Here is a 23,188-nt window from a genome sequence, read left to right on the forward strand (position 1 = left end):
TGGATCTTTGGGCGAAGCAGAGTCCCGCATCCCGGTCTGTCTGCATCCCGGTCTGTCTGCATCCCGGCCTGTCTGTCTGCATCCCGGTCTGTGCCATCGTTAACAGCGCGGCACAAACACGAAAACTACACTGGCGATGTGGGAGGATTCAGAAGGCAACTATGACCCTCATTACTGCTTCGAAGCATCGAAAGGCAACATCTCTAAGTGACTCAACACTCTCCATCCATGTCAGCTATGGAGCTATGGAGATACGCTTTGTGAGGTGAAAGTGACGCCAGATTTTAATCAGCTCAGCCTCAGTCCAGGTGGACTTTTGGCCGTTCCTGATAGAGGCATAGAAACACATACGGAACGGCTGGAGCGAAGCAAAGAAGGAATTCTTTGTGTTTTTATTCTCAGATAATTAAACCATTTCTGAAGCAAAGAGCAAAGAATAAACGTCAGTTCATATTTGGTCTGATTTTGCAGCACTTAACTCCCACTAAAACACAAATTGAGTGGCTCACTTAGAAGACGTTAAAGTCGCTGCATCTCAAACGAATGCGTAAAAGTTTGGTTGTCTCTTAAAATTAACTTGAATTACTGCTTCTGGAATATATTAAATGTTCAAGAGAGACACACGCGTCAGGTTTTTAGGGGCTTCACTGCTACAGTTTGCAATGATATTTTTAGGGAAACGTAAATTCCACCGTTGTGTTTCCAGCCCCAGTGCACAAAGCCCGCTGCATTAAACGTGTTTTAAACCCAACTGCGTGTGGAAGGACTGATCTCCACAGGTCACGGGCCTCAACCCGGCGCAGCACCTTTGGGATGAAGTGGAACAACGGAGCAAAGCTCTGAATGGGTCAAATTCCTCGAGCCCAAAACCAAATATTTGTAAAAAGGCTTCTCCGGGCTGAAGTCAAATTCCGGTCAGGAAGGAGAAGACGGCTTCGTTCAACCTTGACAAACAATATTTCCCCCGCAGGGTGTTCTGCAGCGGATTAAGTCTGCAACCTCGCGGCGCTACATGGATCCACATTAGACTCTGACTTGCAGGTTCGACTGACGCATCCGTCTAATCCGTATTAAATCTGCCCCCCCCCCTGCAGCTCCGACTCACAGCTCAGTTCGATCCGGATGAAGTCTTTGATGCCCAGGTTCTCCAGGAAGACCCCGGAGGAGGCCGTGGTTTTGAACAGGAAGGAGATGTCTGCGCTCAGCTCGCCGTGGAAGGTGGGGAAGTGGAGGTACGACGTCTCCTTGTCGAAGAACGCCGCGTTCCAGAAGTTCTCTGAGAAGCACCATGAAAAGACACCGGTGGAGATCTTTGGATGCAAATCGTGCAGCAAACAAGCGAGGCGTTAATGAGCTTACACAATGGCATGATTAATATTACGTGGTTCCTTTGAAATTTAATTTGAAATAATTATTTATTTATCTGCCCGGGGTACGAGGAGAAAAGCTGTAATTACTAATAATGGAAAAAAACAGCGTGCCGTGTTGTACCTTGTAATGCATTAATGAGGAGCAAGTTTCAGAGCGTCAGAACTAAAAAGGAAATCTGAATTAGCAACGGTTGCGTTAATGATAATTAGCTTCTAGGTGTTGCTGTGCTCTCACCCGGGAGAATTCTCACACCTGACACCGTATTTCCATAACAACAAATGGGCCTGAAAGGAATCTTTAGAAATAATGAGTCATTATCTGCCAAATATAAAAAAAAAAACTGGCTGATCGGCCGGATGTAAATTTAAGTTTGTTGCTTTGAGTCCTTCCACCAGTTCATACCAAAAAACGAAACGGCATTTTTCCACAGCAGAAATATTTCTGTCATCTCTCCATCATGCGTAACCAGGCAACCAGGAGCTGGACTTACTGTCTCCATAACAACGGAGCGGTCCCACTCTGTAGGCGGCCTCCGAACCCGCCCGCTGGATGTCACCCAGCACCAGAGACCGGACGGGGAGGCTCTCCTCGTGGGTGAGCAGGCCCGAGTCTTCAGCCCTGGAGGAGGAGGAGCGCAGGGAGAAAACAGAAGGGGGGGGGGGGGGGAGAACAGTGAAGGATTAGGAATTAGGAATTAGGATTTGGAGAAGTTGAGGATGACAACGATGGGAGGAAAAGCTTGAAGAGCGGATGAAGAAGTAGAAAGACATAGAAGGGAAAAGCAAAGGCGGGAGGAGCGTCGATGAGGAGAAGGAAGAGGGGAGATGACGGGACAGAGGAGGTGATGGTGGGATGGAGGAGAAACAAGAAGAAGGACGAAAGTAAAGAGAACGAAGAAGAAGGGAGGGAGGACATGGGGGGAATAAGAAGAGGAGGACAAGGAGGAAATTAGGGGGCAAGGCGAGACTAAAAGGGGGAGATGGAAGAAGAGAAGGGGGAGGAGGTGGAGGTGACGGGGAAAGCAATGAAGAGGAAGTAGTTGTAGAACAAGAAAACGACCGGAAGAGGAAGGGGAATAAATCAAGATGAAAATGAAAGGGAAGTGCACGCGGAAGGGATACCAAGCAGAGGAGGAAGAAGAGAAGGGAGGAGATGAAGGAGACTGACGAGAAGCGATAAAACGTCTGGAGTAGAAAAGGAACCACTAAAATAAATGAATTAGAATCAGGGGAAGTGGACGGAACAGAGAAAAAGGCGATGAGATGATAAGGTACCAGCATGAATAGTCAAAGAAAAATGACAAAAGAACTTTGACGCTCATCATATTCCGCCCCGACATTCGACACTGCATCCTTTTAGCTATTTTCCAACGTGGCGCCCCAGAAGGAGCCCTTGAGTGAGGCGCGCCCGTCCATTTGCGCCCGTGTTCGGCTCCGTGGTTCTCTGATGAGCCGCGTGTCCGTGTCTCGCCGTCACGAGAGACGCTTTCTCCGGGACAGGAAGCGGGCGGAGCGGCTTCCCTCCGGGGATCAGCGGATGAATGGTCGGTAGTTTGACAGTTCCGAGAGGTACGATTTAAGGAGACGAGACGATCACATCAACACGCACGTCAAATCTCTGCTCGGTTGGCTGAAAGCTTTTCACCGGATTGAGTGCCGAGAGAGAAAAGAAGCCATCTATTCAACCAAATTGAGATATATATGTACAGCGTAATACTAAACGTGTGTTTATTAAGTGAGTACCACTCCGTGCGGTCGGCGTCACAGTTGCAGTAGTGCTGTGGGTCCACGCAGTCGCCCCGCAGGCCGCACGCACACTGCCGGCTGCCCGGCTGAGCGCCGCCCCAGTAGGTCTGGACCCGACCGGGACCGGGACCCCCGAGCCACCAGCTGAACGGAGAGCCCTCTGAAACACACACACACACACACACACACACACACACACACACACAGCTTTACTTTCTACGATCATTTCCAACAACAACACTGACGGGTGTCTTTTTGCAAACGTAGATTCAGCAACACATTTCAGCATAAAGAATAAAGCTTCTTCTCTTGTGTCTTAGCTCTTTGTTATTCTATTTTTTTTTTGTTATTCTATTTTTTTTTATTATATATATTTTTTCTTTTTGTGTACAAATAGTAAAAAAAAATTCCCTTTTATACAAAAAATAAATAATAAAATAAATAAATAAGCTTGAAGAAAGGCCTCATCAATTGTTGTATCTTCCTGTTCTTTCTCTTTAAGTCATGAACGCAACCTATTTCACGTCCGCTAATGAACAAAAACAGATACTCATCCAAGAGATGCTTTTTTTTTGGGACTATTAGTGGAGAAACGCCACCACACAAAAGATGCTTGCAGGACGCAAAAGTTCCACAGATGCAGAAAGCTGCATTATGTCGGCGGAGGAACGGCGCAGAGAGGAAACAGCTGAGCGCTGTATGGACAGAGGCCCCCCCTGCCCCCCCCATCCCTCTGCACCATGAATCCGGGGTTTGTTCGCCAGCTGAATATATTGTTTCATGGTGATGATTGTGCGCAGTGAAGAAATGTACTTCTCATCTCTTGGGTGCGCGGGTGGAGACGAGTGAGAGAAGGTGATTGGAAATGTCTCCGTTGAGTCAGCAAGTCTTTATTTTCCCAGAGAGCAGCGGGTGGGGTGGTGGGGGGGTGGAACCTCCATCTCTCCACCCATTCTGCGCTTCCCACCACTTTTACTACTTTTGCAACGCACAAGCGGCTCCTGCAGCAGGTCCCACAATGGAGACAACATGATGGGAGGCAGAGAAAGAGAAGCATAGCGTCCCCGATGCATCCCGCTGCGTTTCTTCACGCTTAGCGACGCGTCTCTCGTGTTGTGGACGTGGCGTTAAAAGCGTTAGCAGTCGCACAAACAGGGAGAAATCGGATGGAACGTGGGGATCGAAGGGATTCGCCCCGGTTCTCTGGTCAATCCGAGCACCGGGGCGAACACGGGGCGAAGCAAAGAAAACACGGGTCGCGCTCAATACTCATTGCTCAAAAGCAGAGGGTGTTAAGCAAATCCTGAATAATCAATTTGTCTGAATCATTAGTGAGAGAGAAGAAAATCCCTGTAACCAAGTTTGCAGCAACGAGCGTAATGATCCTGTTCGGGTCGGGGGGCTGAAGGGGGGTTCCCAGCTGAAGAGAGTCGGCTTAACAAAGCTTTTACTTGTTTTTATTTAACCAAACCAGACAAATTAAGAACACGCGCTTGTTTACAGTCTTTTTGGATTTCCATGCGCACTTGAGGGGTGTCGGGGGAACGGGGAGGAGCCACAGCCCCCGAGGGCTCTCCCCGAAATAAGATTAAAGGATTAAAAGATTAGATACGATTTTTTTTTATAAGTGAGATCTACTTTCTAAGTATAATCACAAACTCAACATTTTACACAACTTTTGGCTCCAGTAGAGTTCAAGTAAGAAGAAGCAATAACACAATGTCTAGATACTAATAAAACAGCATTGAATGCATAACTGTAGCAGCTGGATGGTTTAGTTCATCACACATGTGAGAAAATCTGCAAAACTAAAATGAACGTGTTTCATCAACGTGTTTAATCTCCCGGATGGCGCCTCACCCGGGGTGTTGAGGAGGCGGGACTTCCTGCAGCGGTAGGACAGCTCCTGTTCGCAGTGCTCCGATTGGCTGATGACGGCCGATAGCTGCTCCTCTTCGGCGGAGTAGTCAAAGTGAACCGAGTGCTGGTCGACTCCTGCAGACGGCCGGACTCCGGTCAGCTCCGTGTTGTTGTGCCGGATCTCCATCCACGTGTTCTCCTCTGGGGAGGGCGGGGGCGGGGAATTAGCTTAGCTTAGCATAAATACTGGAAGCAAAGAGTCTGATAGGCCGAAAGTACATTTGCACATTGCTTATTATGTATTTTTTAAACTGTATTTTTTTAGAGGAAGCTGTATTTTACCTCCTGGTAAATCAGACGTGAAATATTTTCCAATTTGGTTGAATGATGCTTCAAAACGCATTAATCAGAACTGTGATTAATGGTCAGTTGGAAGCAATGGAATCTCAAAACCACACTTATACATCCATGAATCTTCATCTACGTTAAGTTAACTTCTTAATAAATTATTGAACTATCTGCTTTGTTGTGACGTATTTTTCTGGTCTGGTGATTTTCTTTCTCTGTCTAATATCAGGAAAGTAATGAGGATAAACTTTTAAAAGAAAAAAAATAGCATCATCTCTATGGAGATTAAAATACATACATACATTTTATAGCACTGAGGGACTGTAATTGATATTCATATAATTTAACATGACATTACATAAGAAAAAAAGAATAAAAAAGGAGAGTACAAGATAAAGCAGATCAGACTGTGAAGAAAAGAGCATCATCATTACTTCCTTTCAACTTATGTAAATGTTAATCATAAAAATCGTTGTGTGGTGATACGAGGGTGTGTGTGTGTGTGTGTGTGTGTGTGTGTGTGTCACCTGTCATGTTGCAGTAGACCAGCTGCGGTCTGATTGGTCCGCTGCCGTCCACGTCGATATAAAAGTGTCCCGACGTGTTGCCGTTGTGTTTGTACGCCTCACAGGACTGTTCGTACACAGCTGGGAGGGAAATAATGAGATCAGCTCAACATGAATCACGTCGGCTGGCACACGCACACAGGAGCTGTGAGCGACTACACACTGAGGAGGATCGTGTGTTCTGGATCACTGTCTCATAACCAGAGCAGGAAAATCATCCTCCGTTTGATTCCTGCAGCCACGTCCCGTAAAGTAGAGAGGAATCCATCTGGAGAGGACGGTGATGACTGAGAGACTCAATAAATAAAACTTTAGAGCTTTATCAGCCCTGCCTCTCCCACGCACACACACACACACACACACACGCAGCGGCTTCCTCCAAAATCAAAGAATCAGGCCATTCCAGTCGAATCCATATCTCGAGGTCCCCACACTCTGCTCCCATGTGCATCTATCTTCTTCCCCACAGCCAAAGGCCTTTTCTTCCCTCAGTGTGGTTAGAAAAAGATTTCCACAGAAAAACCCGGCGATGAAAATGAAGCCAGGGGAGAACCGTGAAGAGAAACTGTTACCCTCCCCTCACCGCTGGGGTTTGATTTATTTATGTCGTATTTGGCAGTTTAGTCACAGCTACAGTGTCATCGACGTTCATCGTATATCTCCCATGCAAACATGTTGCACGACCCTATAACCACTGGGGAGAAAACACGTGCAGTTATCTGATCTGAGCCCAGGCGAGGCCTTACCACAACTTTAATCATCTCATCAGAGCGCGGGCGACGTGAATAAATACATTTGAATCAAAGGGTAAACGAGTTGACATTTTAGATATCAGGCAATTCCCACGAGTGTTGTGGTAAACAGTGGGAGTTTTATACGTCCTTCATTCAATCAAAGGTTGTTGACTATCCTCAGTTGGTTTGTAATGAACCTTTTCTGTTTGTTTTCACTGCATTATAGATTAGGCGGTGGCCTTTTAATGTTCGCCAAACAAACAAACGTTTATGATCTTTGTTTACTGCGTTAATGGGGTTTAATAGGTTGGTAACACGGTAAATTTAATCTAACTCTATTTCTCTGTTCTGCCTCCGAGATTAAATTATGCAGGAGGCTTGAAAACCTTCATTATTCTGTATCACTTCCCCGCCTGCAGGCGGGTTGTTGAAGACGTTTGACTCACAGCTGTGGCAGGTCGCTCCGCTGTAACCGCTGGCCGAGCAGTTACAGCGGAAGGCGGTCCAGGACTGAGTGCAGCGGCCGCCATGTTCACAGCGACTGGGCGAGCACCTGGGAGACAGAGAGAGAGAGAGAGAGAGAGAGAGAGAGAGAGAGAGATTTGGTTGGATCTATTTGATTGTTACGGTAACTTACCAGTAGGATGTGACTTTTTCTTCAAAACATTTCTTAACCTAATATTTAAAAAAAAAATCCCCATGACATTTTTTAACCTAACATTTTTTTTTACTTAACTTTAACTTTTTTTTGTTACTTTTTTCAAGCAAACATATTTCGACTCTTTAAATAAAAACATTTTTCGAATTAACATATTTTGACTTTTTTTAAATTACGATGACATTTTTTGGACTTTTTATTTCCATGACATTTTTTTCATTCACTTTTTTTTTCAGTCACTCAACTAGTTTTGACCTAGCATTTTTTGACTTTTTTCTCCATCATTTTTTTAAACAACTTTCTTTGCAAAACATTTTTCGACCTTAATTTATTTTTTTTTAAATTAAAAATATTTCGAGACTCATTCGAATTTAACGTATCATCCTGAACATCTGTTGCCCAGAGCACCATGTGTCTCAGTTCGAGAGACAATTAAGTTTTCCCAACAGAATCCCTGGTGCTGAAAATGAAACCTAATTTCGTGGAGTCTGAGTGGCATTGTGGGTAATATATATATATATATATATATATATATATATATATATATATATATATATGCGGGAGGGTTTTTTCGACATGGAAGAACAATGCAGCCTTTTAAGGTATATGAAGTAGCCGCTGCCTCACTGCGGTTATAATCAGCAATCAGAAGTGAAAGTGCTCTCTACACATAATCTCCCACTACGTCATTTCCGCTTCATCTTTATAAAAAGTGTGATGATTGCTTTCAAACTCCACTCCTGCTAACTAACTGCCTCATTAAATTAAATGAGCCTCTTTCCATTTCTGGCGGGGAAAAACCTTTCAGCCCAAGCTCCTCGAGGTTATTTAGGAAAAGAACATCTTACATTTTTAATATTGGTTCATGTATTTATATTTTGGCAGGTTGTTAAAAAAAGAGAACTTCATTATGTTGAATGAAAAGATGTCTCCTGCAGAAAATTCCAAATGAAAAACCTTTCACCGTTCCACAGTGAGATCAAAAGATGAATTTCATAACTTTCTGGCTTTAGATGTTTCTTTCATTTTCTGTAAAAATGAGGAAGTTTGCCGCTGAAAGGAAAATATTCTTCTGCTTCTCTTCAGCAGCAGATGTGAAGCGTTTGCAGAAGCTCTATGAACTCTCAGGGAAGCTCTGTGTGCTATTTATAGATGAATATCAAACATCACGACATCAGTTTATCTGAACCGTATAGCACCGGTGTAGAAGGTTGGTCTCCGTCCTCCGTCTTTACCTTCCTATATCCGTGTTCCAGAGCGTGTTTACGTCACATGTTTTCGCGGGGTGGAATATTGAAGAGAAAACCGATGACTGTGCAGAATCTGCAGCCCTTTTTATTTAGATAAAAATGCTGAGTCATTAGCCTGTCTGGCTGCTTCAGTAGGACTTTTTAATCTAAGACTTTAACTAAGAGTAACCTGCAGATAAAGCATTTCGCTTTAAATTCGCACTATACTTCACATCTCCAGCTTCATCAGGCAGAACCAGGATGGCCGAGTGGTTAAGGCGTTGGACTTAAGACCCAATGGGCAGATGTCCTCGTGGGTTCGAACACCACTCCTGGTATTATGCTTCTGAATGAAGTCAGTTATGTGATAAATTGCAGCACTATGTAGGAAACAAGTCCTTTATATCACAAACATGCAAGAGGATCTAGCATCTGCAGACTCAAGAAACCTGTTGATATTTAAATGTGTGAATCTACATCTGTTTGACAGGGACATCAAGTACTTGATCCGTTCCTCAGATTACATCAAAAAGAACCAGGATGGCCGAGTGGTTAAGGCGTTGGACTTAAGACCCAATGGGCAGATGCCCTCGTGGGTTCGAACCCCACTCCTGGTATTATGTTTCTGCTAAATGCATGTATCGACTGCACTGTTGATTAATATATTGATTTTAACTAGTACTGACCAGAGCAACGGTACTCTCACCTCTAATTCCTTTTATTGGACACTCAAAAAATCAACTTCTCTCAAGTCCGTCAAAACATCTGTCCTTTGTTGTGGTCTTCTAAGGAAGTGTTTGGTCTGCTCCTATATGGTGCCACATTTTATCACCTATATTTGTACCTGACAGCGTAATTGATGTATATGGCAGAGACAACATGATACAATACCAGGAGCGGGGTTCGAACCCACGAGGGCATTTGCCCATTGGGTTTTAAGTCCAACGCCTTAATCACTAGTACTAGTTTAAATCAATTATGTAATATAACAGTGCTGTTGATTTTAGATATCAGAGTACTTGTCAGTACTAGTTAAAATCAATATATTAATCAACAGTGCAGTCGATACATGCATTTAGCAGAAACATAATACCAGGAGTGGGGTTCGAACCCACGAGGGCATCTGCCCATTGGGTCTTAAGTCCAACGCCTTAACCACTCGGCCATCCTGGTTCCCTGAGATGCAATCTGAGGAATGGATCAACCACTTGATGTCCCTGTTAAACAGATGTAGATTCACACATTTAAATACCAACAGGTTTCTTGAGTCTGCAGATACTAGATCCTCTTGCTTGGGATGTGAGGGACTTGTCTCCTACATAGTGCTGCAATTCATCACATATCTGGTTGCATTGACCAAAAATTGTAATTGTATTAGAATACCAGGAGCGGGATTCAAACCCACAAGGGCCCATTGGGTCTTACGTCCAACGCCTCAACCGCTCGGCCATCCTGCTTCTCTGTGATGAAACTGGAGATGTGAAGTATAGAATTCTTAAGAACTAAAAGGCTCAAACGAGTTACTTTCATTGAGACTTTGTACTAACGCGCCAAAGGGATGGATATTAAATGCAATCACATAATTCGGAAATACGGATGCCAATGCAAATTTAAAGCGTCATCTGCAAGGCACTCTTAGATTTAAAGCAGTGTAGAGATAATCTGAATACCAGGAGTGGGGTTCGAACCCACGAGGGCATCTGCCCATTGGGTCTTAAGTCCAACGCCTTAACCACTCGGCCATCCTGGTGCTGCAGTTCAGCTATAAAAGACATGAATGACGTGATCGTCTAGGCTCTGATAAAGTTACGTGCATTCACAAAGACAGAACAGAGGATGTAGAAGTTGAAGGATTTATGTGGGATTAAAAAAGGCTCTAAAGTGAGTCAATTGTGTTTTTTTTGTTTCATCGTGTCACTCAAATAAATAATTTCCATGGCAATAAAAAAAGGAAGTAAAAAAACAATGAATTGAATTTAAAACGAATGCTCATATTCAAAAGAAAAAAGAAAATTTGGTGCTGAAAACCGCATGGAATTAACTTCATAATTCTTTCACCATTTAACGTAAATAAGTAAACTAACCAAGAAGGAGCGATGGACGCGTTGTGCTTTGTGATGACCTTAATTAGCTTTTAAACGGAAAAGAAAAGATGAAGGCAATTCTCGGGCTTCGGCTTAGAAATAATTTCAATTGAGTCAGCAGTTTCAATAAATGTCATCACTAAGATGGCGGAGTGGATGTAATGCATCCAACTCCTGCTGTGTTTAGTATTCAATGTCAAAACTTTTTTCTATCACTTACTTTTTAACAAAGATCATAAAAGTTCAGCGCGGGTAAAACGACCACCGGGACGGCGGCGTTCTCACCTGTCGATGATGCCGCACATGTCGATCTGCAGGTGGCTGTAATTTCCCAGCAGTCTTTGCTGCACCTTGATCAGGTCCACCGGCTGGTCCTCCAGTCTGAGGAGACGCATGCAGCCCTGAAAGACGCCGAAGGGATTCTTACAGTCCTGAGTGTCTTCTGCAGCAGGACAACCTGGATGGGAAAGCAAAGAAAAAACACGAGAGGACAGAGACAGAATGAAGACAAATCAGAGCTGAAGTGGAAGACATCCCACTGGGAGTTTAGACTAAAAACACTCGCATCTGCTGGTCGTTGCTCAGAGTGTTCTACTGGAGTTAAGACACACAATGAGTATATCGTTATTTCATTACTTAGTAGTCCATTTAGAGTGGAAACAGAGTTAGTGTGAGTGTGTGAGTGTGTGTGAGAGACGATATTAAGCTCGAGGCGGTTTGAAAACAAGCCTGGATTGTTACACCTCTGAGCAAAGAGCGGCCGGAAGAGATGAGATTTAAGAAAAGGAGGCTGCGAGGAAGTCAGCGGAGAAAGCAGGAGGAGCAGAGGGAAAGGAAAGTGACTGGAGGGAAGGAAGCGAGGAGAGAAACAGGGAGGGAGAAGAGCAGAGAGACGAGGAGAGATGATGAGCGGCGAAAAGAGGGAGGAGAAGATGAAGCAAACCTTATGACTCATTATAAAACAGCCTGCAGCTGAATCTGTCTCAGGCAAAACACAACGGCGGCGGTGAGACAGCCGCTCCGAACAGTGTGGAGAGATGGAAAAGTTAACAGTCGGTTTAGAGGATTGACCGCTGCAACGATGGTTTTAATTATAAGAGTGTAGTCAGAAAAGGTAGCAGCTTCTAAAATATAGAAATGCACAATTTGAACAAAAGGTACTAAAAAGGTAACGGGAATAATAATATAAATGTTAGCTGGGTTGCATTGAGTCTGGGTCTTGACATGAAAAATAAAAAGAGAAGCAGTAAATACTGCAACATGTTGTTGAACTCATGGCAGAACCTTCTTTGAATACTAATGTTCGCTCCACACGCGCAGTGTTTTCGATACGTAATGAACACTAATTCAAATCATGTCCAGTATAATAATGATGTAAAAGGGCGAACTGCCCCTCTACAGGCATCATTTGTGTCACGTCGTTACCACCGAAGAAGAGTTGACTTCCTGCGGCGACGGGGTGGCCGGCGTTAGCAACGCCCCTTTCCTCGGTATCCACGGCGATGGTCAGACGACCCCGTCCGGAGGTCAGCTCCACTGAATGCCACTGGCCGTCGTTGAGGGCGGAGCCTGGGCCGACGTTTAATGATAACCAGGAAGTGTTTAGGAAGTTTGCAAAAAATGTTCAACCTCTTTTGAGGTAAATTCAATTGGATACAAGTGGTGATACATCTCCGACCTGCACTGAGCTCCAGCAGCGCCCCGCCGGCTTTATGGATCTGCAGCCGCAGTCTGGCCTCGCTCAGGTACAGCCAGGCCACGCCCCCTTCCTCGGGAAGGTCAAAGGTCAGCAGAAGCCCCGCATCGTTCCACGTCCTGAACTGCAGCCCGACGGACACGCCCTCCGACAAGGACGGTGCCGCCCCCGGCAACCGGAGGAAGCTCCGGGGGCCCGGGAACGTCACGGCGACGGAAACCGACTCAGCGCAGGAAAAGGTCACGTTGCCCTGAGAGAGAAACGTGGGGGGAAAGAGAGAGAGAGATGATTACAAGAGAGATTAAACAACATTAAACATGAATAATTAATCAGCTGCAGAGGGCGGGCCGACGTGACCTCCGGTCACTTGATCTCATCAGCGAGTCTCCTTGAGAATAGAAGGCGTGAAGGTCCCCCCGAGAGGGGTGCGTGGAGGTGGGCGTGAGTGTGAACGTGCTCTGTGGACCCATTGATTTGAGTGGCGGTCCGTTGCAAAGGCTGCAGCGGCTCTGTAGTAGAGTCCCAGCGGCCTGCGACCTCCACAAGGCTTCCAGAAACACAGACGACGTCCTCGAGCCCCGTGTGGAGCAGTTAAAGCGGCGCATGGACGTAGGTGGTGGAGGATGCCGCACCACCGCAAAATGTATTAGTAAAAAGTGAGCAGTAAAATCCCCCAAAATCCATTCACAAACACACTGTGGACCCCAAAATCCCCTCAGTCACTCAAACACACATTTACCATATAAAGTCCTACTTGATTTAGTCCTCATACCTTTGGAAATGGCCAGAAGGGGTCCTCTATATTAAAAACGACTAAAACTAGTAGAGCCCTATTACATCTTCAGCCATGTGAATCTCTGAGACTTTCTTTCTTAATCCCTCGTCCCGCGCTGTAACCGCACACCTTTTATTAGAAACGCTTGGGCTCTGCTCTCCACTTACTGTCTTTGTAGCACCTGATGGTCCTAATGACAAAGACAAGGGAGCTAAACTGAAAGTCCACCCGTCACTCAGGGTGCTCCTGACCTGCACGCCGCCAAGCGAGACCTCATCCACGGAGCACGTGAGGGATCGGCTCCTCGCCTCCCTTCTGGTGACCCTAAGCCACGAAACCTCGCAGTCTTTCATCAGCTCGGCGAACATCAAAAGCGTCTCGCTTTCCCCGGATGATCAACGAGATCTGTCCTCATCGCACGGGAGGGAGGAATGAAAACGATGCTCTGCCTCAGAGGAGTCGCAGGCCGTTTTCCCCCCCGTGGATCTTCTACGAGGTGGATGGAGGTCTGATCTGTTGCTGTTAAGCATCTGATGATGAGGTGTGGATTTTGTTTCAGTTCAAATAGGAAGACTTGATGATAAAACGCTCTCACCACAACGGTAACTCGGCGGTCTTTGCTTTTGAATAACTCCACCAGGTCGAGGCCGTTGTACACGAGGTTCTCCAGGCAGCCGTCAAAGTTCCTCTCGGAGACGAGGCCCCGGGCCGCCGCGACGCTCAGCTGCACGGGGAGGGGGGGGGGGGGGCGAGAGACGCTCGCTGTGAAAATGCGCGCGCATGTCATACCAGCTGGTGTCAGAGCGCCGGCCTGCCCCCCACCTGCTCCGCCTCCCAGCCGGCGAACTCCGCGGGGAGCCGGAGGCGCTCCGCGGCGTGTTCGTCCACCGTGACGTTGAGCTGAGAGCCGCGCCGCTCCACCGCCAACCGGTGCCACTGCTGATCGTCCAGCAGGCTGCCGAGGGAGGCGACGCGCCGGGGCTCCGAGGAGGGAGGACCTGGAGGAGACGAGGAGGAAGGAAGGAGGGAAGGAAGAGAAGAGATGGCGAGGATGAGGACGGGCAAGGAAAAGGGAGGGACATTAATTGACAGGTGGTTAAAAAGAGGAGGTGCGGGTACGGAGATGGTGGAGGTGAGGTGGAGGGGAGAGGATGCAGATGATGAGATGACAGGAAGGGAGGCGGGGGAGAATGAAGCGGACGGAGAAGATTAATCACATACTGGCTTTTAATCAACTTTCAAAAGCGCTAAAAATACTTTTGGATTTGTTTTATAGTTATTTGAGTCTGTTGTTCTAACCCATATTCCTTCATTAATCCTGTCGTTTTCTCCTCTTCCTATCTTGAGTCATCCGACCCGTTTGTTTGTGTGTGTTGTTTGTTTGTTGTCCTCTTATCTGACCCCCGCGTCGAGCATCGTGTCTAAATACGTCTCTCTCTCTGTGAATCCCGCGGCGAGCATCCCGGCGAGGTCGCCCTCTCTCTCCTCTCGTTAGGGACGGCGTGCTCCGCCTACGCGCTCGGAGAACGCCGGGAGGGAAGAGGGAACCCGGCGGGACGCCATTAATGATTGATGATCGGTCCCTATTCGAACAAGTGGAGGAGAAACTTTTTGTGTTTTCTGCAGAGAGAAAGAGGCAAACAGTCAGCTATTAAAAATGTATTAGACATTCTTCGGGGAGAGAGACGACTCCGACTTCAAAGGAGACAGTTTGAAGATGACGGACGAACGTATTTTCTGATAATGCAGCAGCATTTTGTCAGAGGGTTTATTCGTCTGCAGCTCGGATGAGAAGAAACAACTTCATCCAAAGTGCCGGGGACTTTTATTGTGACGGGTTGAGACGCACAAACGAATCAGATGTATCAAATCGGACTGATTGATGGAACAATTACGATGTTGAGGAGCAGGATCTTGTAGCAGAGGGCTTTACGGGACGGGTGATTCGAATGACTGGAAGGAGAAAGCAGGAATCAATGATCAGGGATCAGAGGCCAAACAACTAGAACACCGCTCTGCTGATACTCGCACAGTCGGGCTTTTTGGCAGCTGAGAGCGCCTGTCAGTCCTCCCCGTCACCACCGACCTTTGTTACAGTAGATACTTTTGCCTCCATGACTCAGGTATTTAAATTCTGCACCGCGTAGCAGAAAAGGGGCAGAAAGAAAAAGCAAAGCTACGCGGGGGCTGATGAAGCAGTCCTTATCCCGCACGTTTGGGAGCCATGTTTTTATGTACAATCTACTAAAGGTCACTTTGCTTTCTATTTATTTCTGCCTCCTCTCACAAAATGCAAATTCGCTTTCATGCTTTCTTTTCCAATCCCCCCCGTCCACTTACTTTTACAACGTCTCACTCTTTGGATCCATTCTGTCACATTTGGGGGTGTGAGGGGACGACACTTGCAGTGTTGTTATTGTCATCCTTTTTAATTGTAATATATAACCACTTTGCTCGACGTGTCAGTTGAATCTCTTCTCTAACGAGCTGTTACAGTCGCCCGTGTTGGTAAAATGTCAATTATTCGTGAAGGCGTGTGACGCAGGCGACAGCTGCACCGTAGATTTGATGATGCTGTCAAATTATTTAGTGATACAATTGACCGAGTCACAATGCCGGGCTGCATCTCCAAATGAGCCCTCTTATTGGTGCCTCTCGCCTCTGCAGCTCTGTGGCTGATCCCTCTCCCAAAAGCTGTGCTTCCCCCCGTGAGGTATTAGCTTCGTCGGACCACTGATACACTGATTCAGTGGATGGACCCGCCAGCGGCAGAGCAAACTGTATCGGCGCTGCTTCACACAAAGGATAAAGCCTATAAAGTAGCTCCGCCGCTTATTACCTCATCATTCTCCACTCGTCCTCGAGACGGAATCACCTCGTCTGCTGTTCTGTTACTGCCGCTCAAAACCCGATTACGGAGAGAGAGACACTGACGGCTCTTATCGGAAAACAGGCCGGCTCCGTCCTTTCTGCAATCGACTCTCGTAAAGCGCGACACCTGTCACATACTCATAAGCTCTGACTGCAGAGTCAATGCGTCACTGGACAAACTGCAGAAACAAGATCACGAACAAGATTATAAGTGCAGCAGTTAAAGTGATCATGCAGAATTATTATCTGCTTTCTACTAACTAAATTGTACTTTTATAGCATGTGGGGATTTGATACGGAGCTGTAACTTAAGACAATTGTGATCAAAGGGCGTCATTTTAGTAATAAAGACACATGTTGTGACCTGAGCAGAGGTTCTCTGTTACCTTTTGATAATTTAAGCAAATCTACACACAGACTTTTTCACTTCGAGCATCGATACAAAGCTTCAGCTGCACTAAACCAAACCCAGGATCTTTTACACAACCTAACCCAAGTTGGGTTTTTGGTAATTGAAATTGGAGAGAAAGAGGTGAGGGGGCAAATAAAGTTGGGGGGAAATGACATAAACTTGTTGGACACAGAACAGAAAAAGGCTTAGTTGACACGCTGGGAAAATCGGCAGATTGAAAACCATGGAGACACAAGACAATGAAGACAATGAAGGAAGAGGACACCGGAGAGGACGGTTGAAGGGGGGAAATCAAACGGTCTCTTCAGGTGTGGAACAGAATACGAGATCTATGGAGACAAACCGATATCAACAAGAGGAATGCCGATGTCGACAGATGGCACAGGAGCAGAGTGTCACGTGCCGAGGAACTGAGCGGGACCGACGCAGGAGATCAAGAACAAAGGCGGCCGGTTGTTTGCTGTGATGGTCTGAGCTCCTCTCTCCGTTTCTCTGCAGTCATTCTAACGGATGCCTCTGATATTCTCTCGCTGGGCTGCTTTTCAATGTCACAGTAGAGTTCTTACGGTGGAGCTACTGTACGAAAAGGTGCCACAGAGTTTAGGTTTAAGGGGAAGCCGCCTTCAGATGAAGCCAATGCAAACGTTCCTTAAACCTTGCATTCTCTCTCCGGACCAGCAGGGGGGCGACTCCACCCGCCAGTCTCAAGTCTTCTTCAACAGTCTTCTATAGGGCGGGGCTTAGTGTGATTGACAGGTGTCTATGTCCCTCCTCCGCATTCAAAATGTGGTCACTTTTCCTTCATTAACACGGTGACGGCTGTGAGAGGGGAATCGCCAGACTGAAGTCTTCCAAACCGACTGATCTGCGCCGTTACCATGACTACGTCCTCGCCGTATTTTTGAGCGTTACAGGGACGAGGAGGAGGCAGATGGACATGGGAGGGACACGGATGAGCGTTCGGGTGGACAAGTGAGGGAAGAATGGATGGAGGACAGTGTTTAGAAAGTGAAAGAACGGAGATGGATGGACGGATAAAGTTTTTAAAGTATTTTAGCAGCCAGATGGGCTTTCTGATGAGAGGTGAGCCATATGGTGATGATTCAGCATGGCAACCTCTGGTTTAACCCCGTTTACACACACACACCTCCCCATGTAATGACTGTAAGCCATGCATCACCCCCTCCAGGCGCCGGCCCGAACACACGCCGCAGTGAACGGTGCCATCCATCATGTCTGCAACGAGACTGAGATACAACTGCAGCAGCAGAACTGGGCCAAGATTTAAACCAATCAGGCGGCGGCGTGCGTATCCGCCATCCCACCCAACCGCAACCAATCTGAAAGTTATCTCACGGGGCTTTCTATTGTCCTCATAGAACAAAATGTCTCCTTGCTGATCAAACCACATTACAAAGAGGCGGCAGCTTACTAGAACACGATTGGGAGATTTCGGTTCTTTATATAACTGTCTTTATTTCTCAATGGCTGCAAAAACATTAAAATTGGGCACATTTATTTCTTGATTATGCATTTTGATGAAAAATGGATGCAAAAGCTTTTAAGTCTTCAACAGGCACCAATAATTCAAATTTGAATGCTTCTAAATCTAGTAATTTAATGCACAAATGTTTCTCTTGTTGCAAATTGGGTCTATTTGAAGAGCCTTCGTCCCATTGCATAAACCGTTTGGTGAGATGAGACACGAGCACGTGGCGCTCCGTACCTCGTGTGAGCAGCAGCAGCTTCCCTCTCTCCAGCTCCAGGCTGAGGCCGAGTCCTCCCTCCCCCTCCGCCTGCAGCAGCGTCCCAGAGCTCCTCGCGGTTTTAAACTCCAGGGAGACGACCTCTCCGGACGGGCGCCGCGGCCCGGGACTCAGCCGGTACGCCAGACCGCCGCCCCTCAAGCTCAAGACGTCAGAGGCTGAAAGACGGAGACGGTGAAAGAACAGAGGAGCTGTGACAATTGTAGAGGAACAATGAGCATAATTCCTGTCGCCAGGCAACCGGGCTGCGTTTTTTTATTTGTTTTATTTTAACACAGCGCTTTCGTTGCGGAGGGACGTACTGCCAATCAGACGTCCACATCAGATGATAAAGTGTCAGAGTGATAATGTTGCTCGGGGAGATGCTCCTACTGGTCCTGTGCATCTTCTGCAGGGCAGCGAGGTGAAGCTGCAGAGCAAAGCGAGCTGAAGCTCGGGTCACCTACTCTTCATCTTACGATAAGCAGTCTGCAGAACATTAGTCAGGTGAGTCTTTAGCGGCTCACAGGACATTAACCTCTCAGTTTCTATTTAATTCTGTGTTTTTATTCACAGTCTCTGGAAACGAGCTGCACACAACAGTGATGCTCACCTTTAATCACCTTTTAAATATTAGGTGGTAAATAGCTGTTTACGCATCAGGCAGATGTAGCTCGTATTCTTTCTGCAGAAAGCGGTGAACCAACGAGCTTACAAACTTAGAAGTGTCTGAACCTCGGTTTCCCCAGAAGGAACGTGGGCTGAAGTATTTCATAAGGGTTGGAAAAAAAAACAACTATTGTATTCTCTTGCAAAATGTCTACAGTGCATTGCGGTTCATTTGCAGCAACGACCATAACACTTTGTAACCTTGTGAAAAAGCTTTGACTCTTTGCATGTCTGGAAAAGTACAGAGTGCAACAACAGTTTATTAAAATAGTCTCCACAACCTTTACTTGTGCTTCATCCCGTTTTTTACCACCTTTGAGTCAGTTTTAATCATCGCGTGATCCTCCGAGACACTCTATGAAAGCTTTGGTTGCCGTGGCCTATAAATAACAGACCAAAACCCACAAAACAGCTGTATCGCAGCTGTGTCATCAGCACATTGCATTTGTTTTTCCAAGGAGGATTGTGCTGTGCACGGCACATTAGCTCACCACCAGGAAAGGCACGAGTCTCCTCCGCCAACCGTCACGCCGACTGACAAACATATTACAATAATATATCAGCTGTATCCAAACCACTACAAGCTATTTATCAAAATCCTTCTCTTTTAATGTGTCCCATTATCCATCTTCTTCCAGAGGGGACACGGTTTTGTCATAAATCATCTTTCCACTTGGTGAACTGATATAATGAAATAGTACTGGGAGGGTTATGTTGCTTTGGTGCACCTGCATCTGGGCCTCTAAATACGTAAATCAGTATCGGTGCAAGGTCAACTAACGGGATGCAAGCGACTGGACGTGAAACCCGAAATATTAAACTGGAGGCAAAAAACCTGTGAAATCTCGATGTCATCTTATATTATTTTCTTGATAATTGTAATTTACCGTGGATTTAATTGCGTTACAGCGATGACGTTGACACTTTGTCTGATACTTTACTATACTTTGCGGTTTATGACGAAATACCTGCAAAACTAATGCGCTAACAATTAGCTTCAGCTATGTGTTAAGTGCAAATGTAGCATAGCGAGTATGCTAGCATATTAGCATGCCGGCTACAGCTATAGAAGAGGAGTAGAACAGACATTGACGTATTTTTCAAAGGGATTTATCAAAAGATTGTTGGTGTTTGTTGTTTGTTGCTATGGTGACAATGAACACCAGCTCGCCGTTCGGCTCATTTTCTATGAGCAGATTGGCGTTGAAGCGCGTTGGAATTTGCGAGGAAAGGGGAGCCATAAATAACACACGGGATAGAACGCCAGACACAGTCTATATGGAAATCATGTCTGCACATTAATGTTTACTGTTAGAGGAATATATCTCAGCATATATATGTTAATGTGTGGGGCTGTTTTTGATATCCAGGGGTGTTGTTTCTATGAGGGACAATATGGAGAAAAACCCGCCGTGAGGACGGAAATGAGGGCAAAGAAACAACAAAATAGGACAATGACCTGCTTCCTCAGGCAACTCATAAAGAAGACGAGGAGGAGGTAGAGTGGATTTCGATTGCTCATCCCAAACTCTTATTTGTTGTATTTGTTTTTTGAAGGATTATTAAATTTGTCTTGAATAAGAAAACCAAATTTGCTCCCATCATGCATTTAAAATGATACAATAAATTGTGGTGGAATTCAAACACAGCGTGGCAGAAAGTCCGAACATGTGTTTTTGTGAGATGCGTGTTGAGTTCTTTGAGTTCTTTGAGTGTAAACCAATGAAATATGGAAAATACTTCCCAGGAAAAGACAAACGCATTGAGCGTTTCTTTTCCTGTGACTGTGATGACACGTGTCATCCATTGACGGGTGGGACGTGGAGTCCTCCTCTGCCTCAGCCAGCGTCCATTGTTTCACATCTCCACGCTGTCCTCTCGGCCCAACGGGAGCAGAAGCGACTCACTGTGAGGACACCCGTAGGCCTCCAGCCGCAGTCCCATCCTCCCGCTGGGGTTCCAGCGCAGAGGGAGGAGGCGCAGGAAGCGAGCGACGGCCGGCTGCTGCAGTTTGTACTGAACCACGCTGTCTGCGTTACTGTTACCTGGGAAAGACTGGAACCCACAAACAAGAAACGCACATTCAAATTAATACAACTACGCACGGAGAATTGTGTTCAATTTAAACCAAACGGGACGTAGGATTAAGAATTGGGGCTTTGAATGATGCAATTGACTTTAATAAACTGTGAAAAGGATTTTAGAATGTTTAGTTAGCTCATGTCCCATAATTAAACTGTTATATGTCATTATTCTGGCTAACACACACTTCTGATTTTGAACCTCGTCATTCTCTTGGAAAATGGACTTTAAACCAAACAAAGAAAAATAAATTGACACAGAGGAATGGACACAATCGTATACATCTTTAACACAGTGACTTCAACAGCTGCCTCGGTCGAGCAGAGTGAAAGAGACATGATGGTCGAGATTAACTGTGAATGGGAGACAGGGATGAAGACACGGAGGAGAAAAGGCAGGGGAGGGAGAGAATGAAAAGTAAATGGCAGCAGGACGAAATAAAGGGGACAGAAGAGGCTGGTGAGGAGGTTGGAGGGGGGGGGGGGGGGTCAGAAAATGAGAGCTAGGAAGTACAAGGGAGGGAGAACAATTTGAGAAGAACGGGGAAAAGATCCTTCCTCCGGGCAGGAGAACACAAACCGATAAAGATGAGAGAGAATATAAAAGAAAGATGGATTGCTATATTTTAAAGCTCCCACGGGCCAAAGTACAGAAAGTAAGGATGGAAAAAAGGAAGCAGGCTTTTTCCTCCACTGGCGATTCTGCTCGAAGCCGAAGCTGCGGCATCCTCTGCCTCCTCTCGCCTCCCTGACTAATGCTCAGAAGTCGGGGGAACACTTTGAAACGCGGCTGGGTTTGTGCTGAGTTTAAGCGGAGAGTCAGATCGACACGTTTTTTAAGCCGTGACAAAGTCGTCCCTCCCGCTCCCCGACGAGACGAGTCCTCGCTTGCCGAGATTAGCCGGACTCCCTTCCATGTGGGCGAGTTGGCTCGGCTCTACTTTTAATCAAAAGCTCCCCTCTGCATCACCGTGACAAACGCCGGGTTCACCCGGGGTTTAATGTCCATGCCAACAGAAGGCAAAATATTACACCTGTTCTATTTATTGTATTTGGCATCACGAGGGGAGCAAGTCACGCTAAAGCGGCACGGTGTCAAAACAACATGCGGTTGCACGGCGGGACAAATACGAGGCCGACATCACACATCACAGTGTGCGTGCGTTTTCCACGAGAACCCTCATTTGTTTATAGTGATCTAATAACTATGAGGACATCCTCGGTGCCTCGCACAAGCTGCTGTGTCCTCCTCCACAAACAGCAGTGAGGATGACAAAAAGTGGATGTCAACAGGTGTGTCGAGTCAGCAGAGACGCAGCCGCGGTTGGTGGATTATAAATGAGGCGGTGATGACTCGACGGAGCCACGAAGATCACTCCGTACGAACACCACCGAACTAAATGAGCTGTTAGCGTTGTTCCCTGCGACCTTCGACCCCCCGCTGTCGTTTTCCGACTCCACTCACCCCGATGCTGTCCTCCTGCCGGTGCTGTTTCCAGTTGTGCCCCGTGTCGCTGAACATCAGCAGGTACGACGTCAGCCAATCAGAGCTGCCGTAGCGGCCCTGCGTGGCGACGGCGGCGATCTTGGTCCGCTGGCCGAGGTCGACCTCCAGCCACTGATACCCGTCCGAGGTGAGAGGAGACCAGCCTCCGGCGCCTGCGGGCACGAGTCATTTATTAGATTTCCGTCCTCGCCGGAGGAGGCGAAATAATCTCTGGTAGATACTGAGAAATAAATTGCATTGCTTGACCTTTTATTCTGAAGGGAAAGAAAATCACACTTTTCTGTTATGAAAGCAAAGTGAAGAGTGAAGAAAAAATTGATTGAACAACAACAAACACCTGGAAATCTATTCTGAGGCAATAATGGGATTTGAATCACACTTTCGGAACTTTTCAGCTGGATTTGAATTGCTAATCTTCTCAGTGTTTACAGTGGCGCCGGTTTGTCTCCTTTTATTATTTCTAGCGGAGAAACAAGCGTATCGTGTTCAGTCGTGAGAGAAAAACATGCAGAACAATCCGATTTTCATACTTCACCCGTCAGAGGAGCAGAAAAAAAAATAAAAACCACAAAATTCTAAACTACATGAGTAACACCGGGGTTTTTCATATACTACTGAGTATTTGAGTGTGAAAGTATATCAGCTGCTTCAGCCACGACACGTGATGTTTACCCGCAGAACACAAACCAGGTGACCGGGGCGGAATTATTGAAGAAATGTGCACGTTTCCTGCAACCTTCCTCTGATGCAATACGCTTAGTCACACTGCACATGATGGATTCTACACAAGGTGCATGCTGGCAGCCGTTTTTTTATGTGTGTGTGTGTGTGTGTAAC

At 46.3% G+C, this 23,188-nt stretch overlaps 1 protein-coding gene and 4 non-coding genes across 6 annotated transcripts in view; 2 read left to right on the plus strand and 3 right to left on the minus strand.

Annotated features, from left to right (window-relative positions):
* The window catches only part of LOC120816354 (contactin-associated protein-like 4), a 55,459-nt gene that overhangs the window by 14,571 nt on the left and 17,700 nt on the right, over positions 1-23,188 (minus strand). For both annotated transcript variants that reach the window (XM_078099712.1, XM_078099711.1), the window contains exons 3-16: positions 22,310-22,503; positions 20,671-20,818; positions 18,076-18,273; positions 13,889-14,064; positions 13,662-13,790; positions 12,274-12,541; positions 12,021-12,164; positions 10,881-11,052; positions 7,071-7,177; positions 5,852-5,971; positions 4,977-5,177; positions 3,114-3,276; positions 1,862-1,989; positions 1,106-1,276 (exon numbers count right to left, since the gene is read on the minus strand). In XM_078099712.1, the coding sequence (XP_077955838.1) occupies positions 1,106-1,276; positions 1,862-1,989; positions 3,114-3,276; positions 4,977-5,177; positions 5,852-5,971; positions 7,071-7,177; positions 10,881-11,052; positions 12,021-12,164; positions 12,274-12,541; positions 13,662-13,790; positions 13,889-14,064; positions 18,076-18,273; positions 20,671-20,818; positions 22,310-22,503 (2,319 nt within the window). The remainder of the gene's footprint in view (positions 1-1,105; positions 1,277-1,861; positions 1,990-3,113; positions 3,277-4,976; positions 5,178-5,851; positions 5,972-7,070; positions 7,178-10,880; positions 11,053-12,020; positions 12,165-12,273; positions 12,542-13,661; positions 13,791-13,888; positions 14,065-18,075; positions 18,274-20,670; positions 20,819-22,309; positions 22,504-23,188) is intronic.
* On the plus strand, positions 8,767-8,849 carry trnal-uaa (transfer RNA leucine (anticodon UAA)). The gene has a single exon. It is a non-coding gene; the product is annotated as a tRNA-Leu (tRNA).
* trnal-uaa (transfer RNA leucine (anticodon UAA)) lies at positions 9,046-9,128 on the plus strand. The gene has a single exon. It is a non-coding gene; the product is annotated as a tRNA-Leu (tRNA).
* trnal-uaa (transfer RNA leucine (anticodon UAA)) lies at positions 9,602-9,684 on the minus strand. Its single transcript has one exon. It is a non-coding gene; the product is annotated as a tRNA-Leu (tRNA).
* On the minus strand, positions 10,179-10,261 carry trnal-uaa (transfer RNA leucine (anticodon UAA)). The gene has a single exon. It is a non-coding gene; the product is annotated as a tRNA-Leu (tRNA).

The sequence above is a fragment of the Gasterosteus aculeatus genome, chromosome 3 (assembly GCF_964276395.1).
Source record: "Gasterosteus aculeatus chromosome 3, fGasAcu3.hap1.1, whole genome shotgun sequence".
Lineage (NCBI taxonomy): Eukaryota > Metazoa > Chordata > Actinopteri > Perciformes > Gasterosteidae > Gasterosteus > Gasterosteus aculeatus.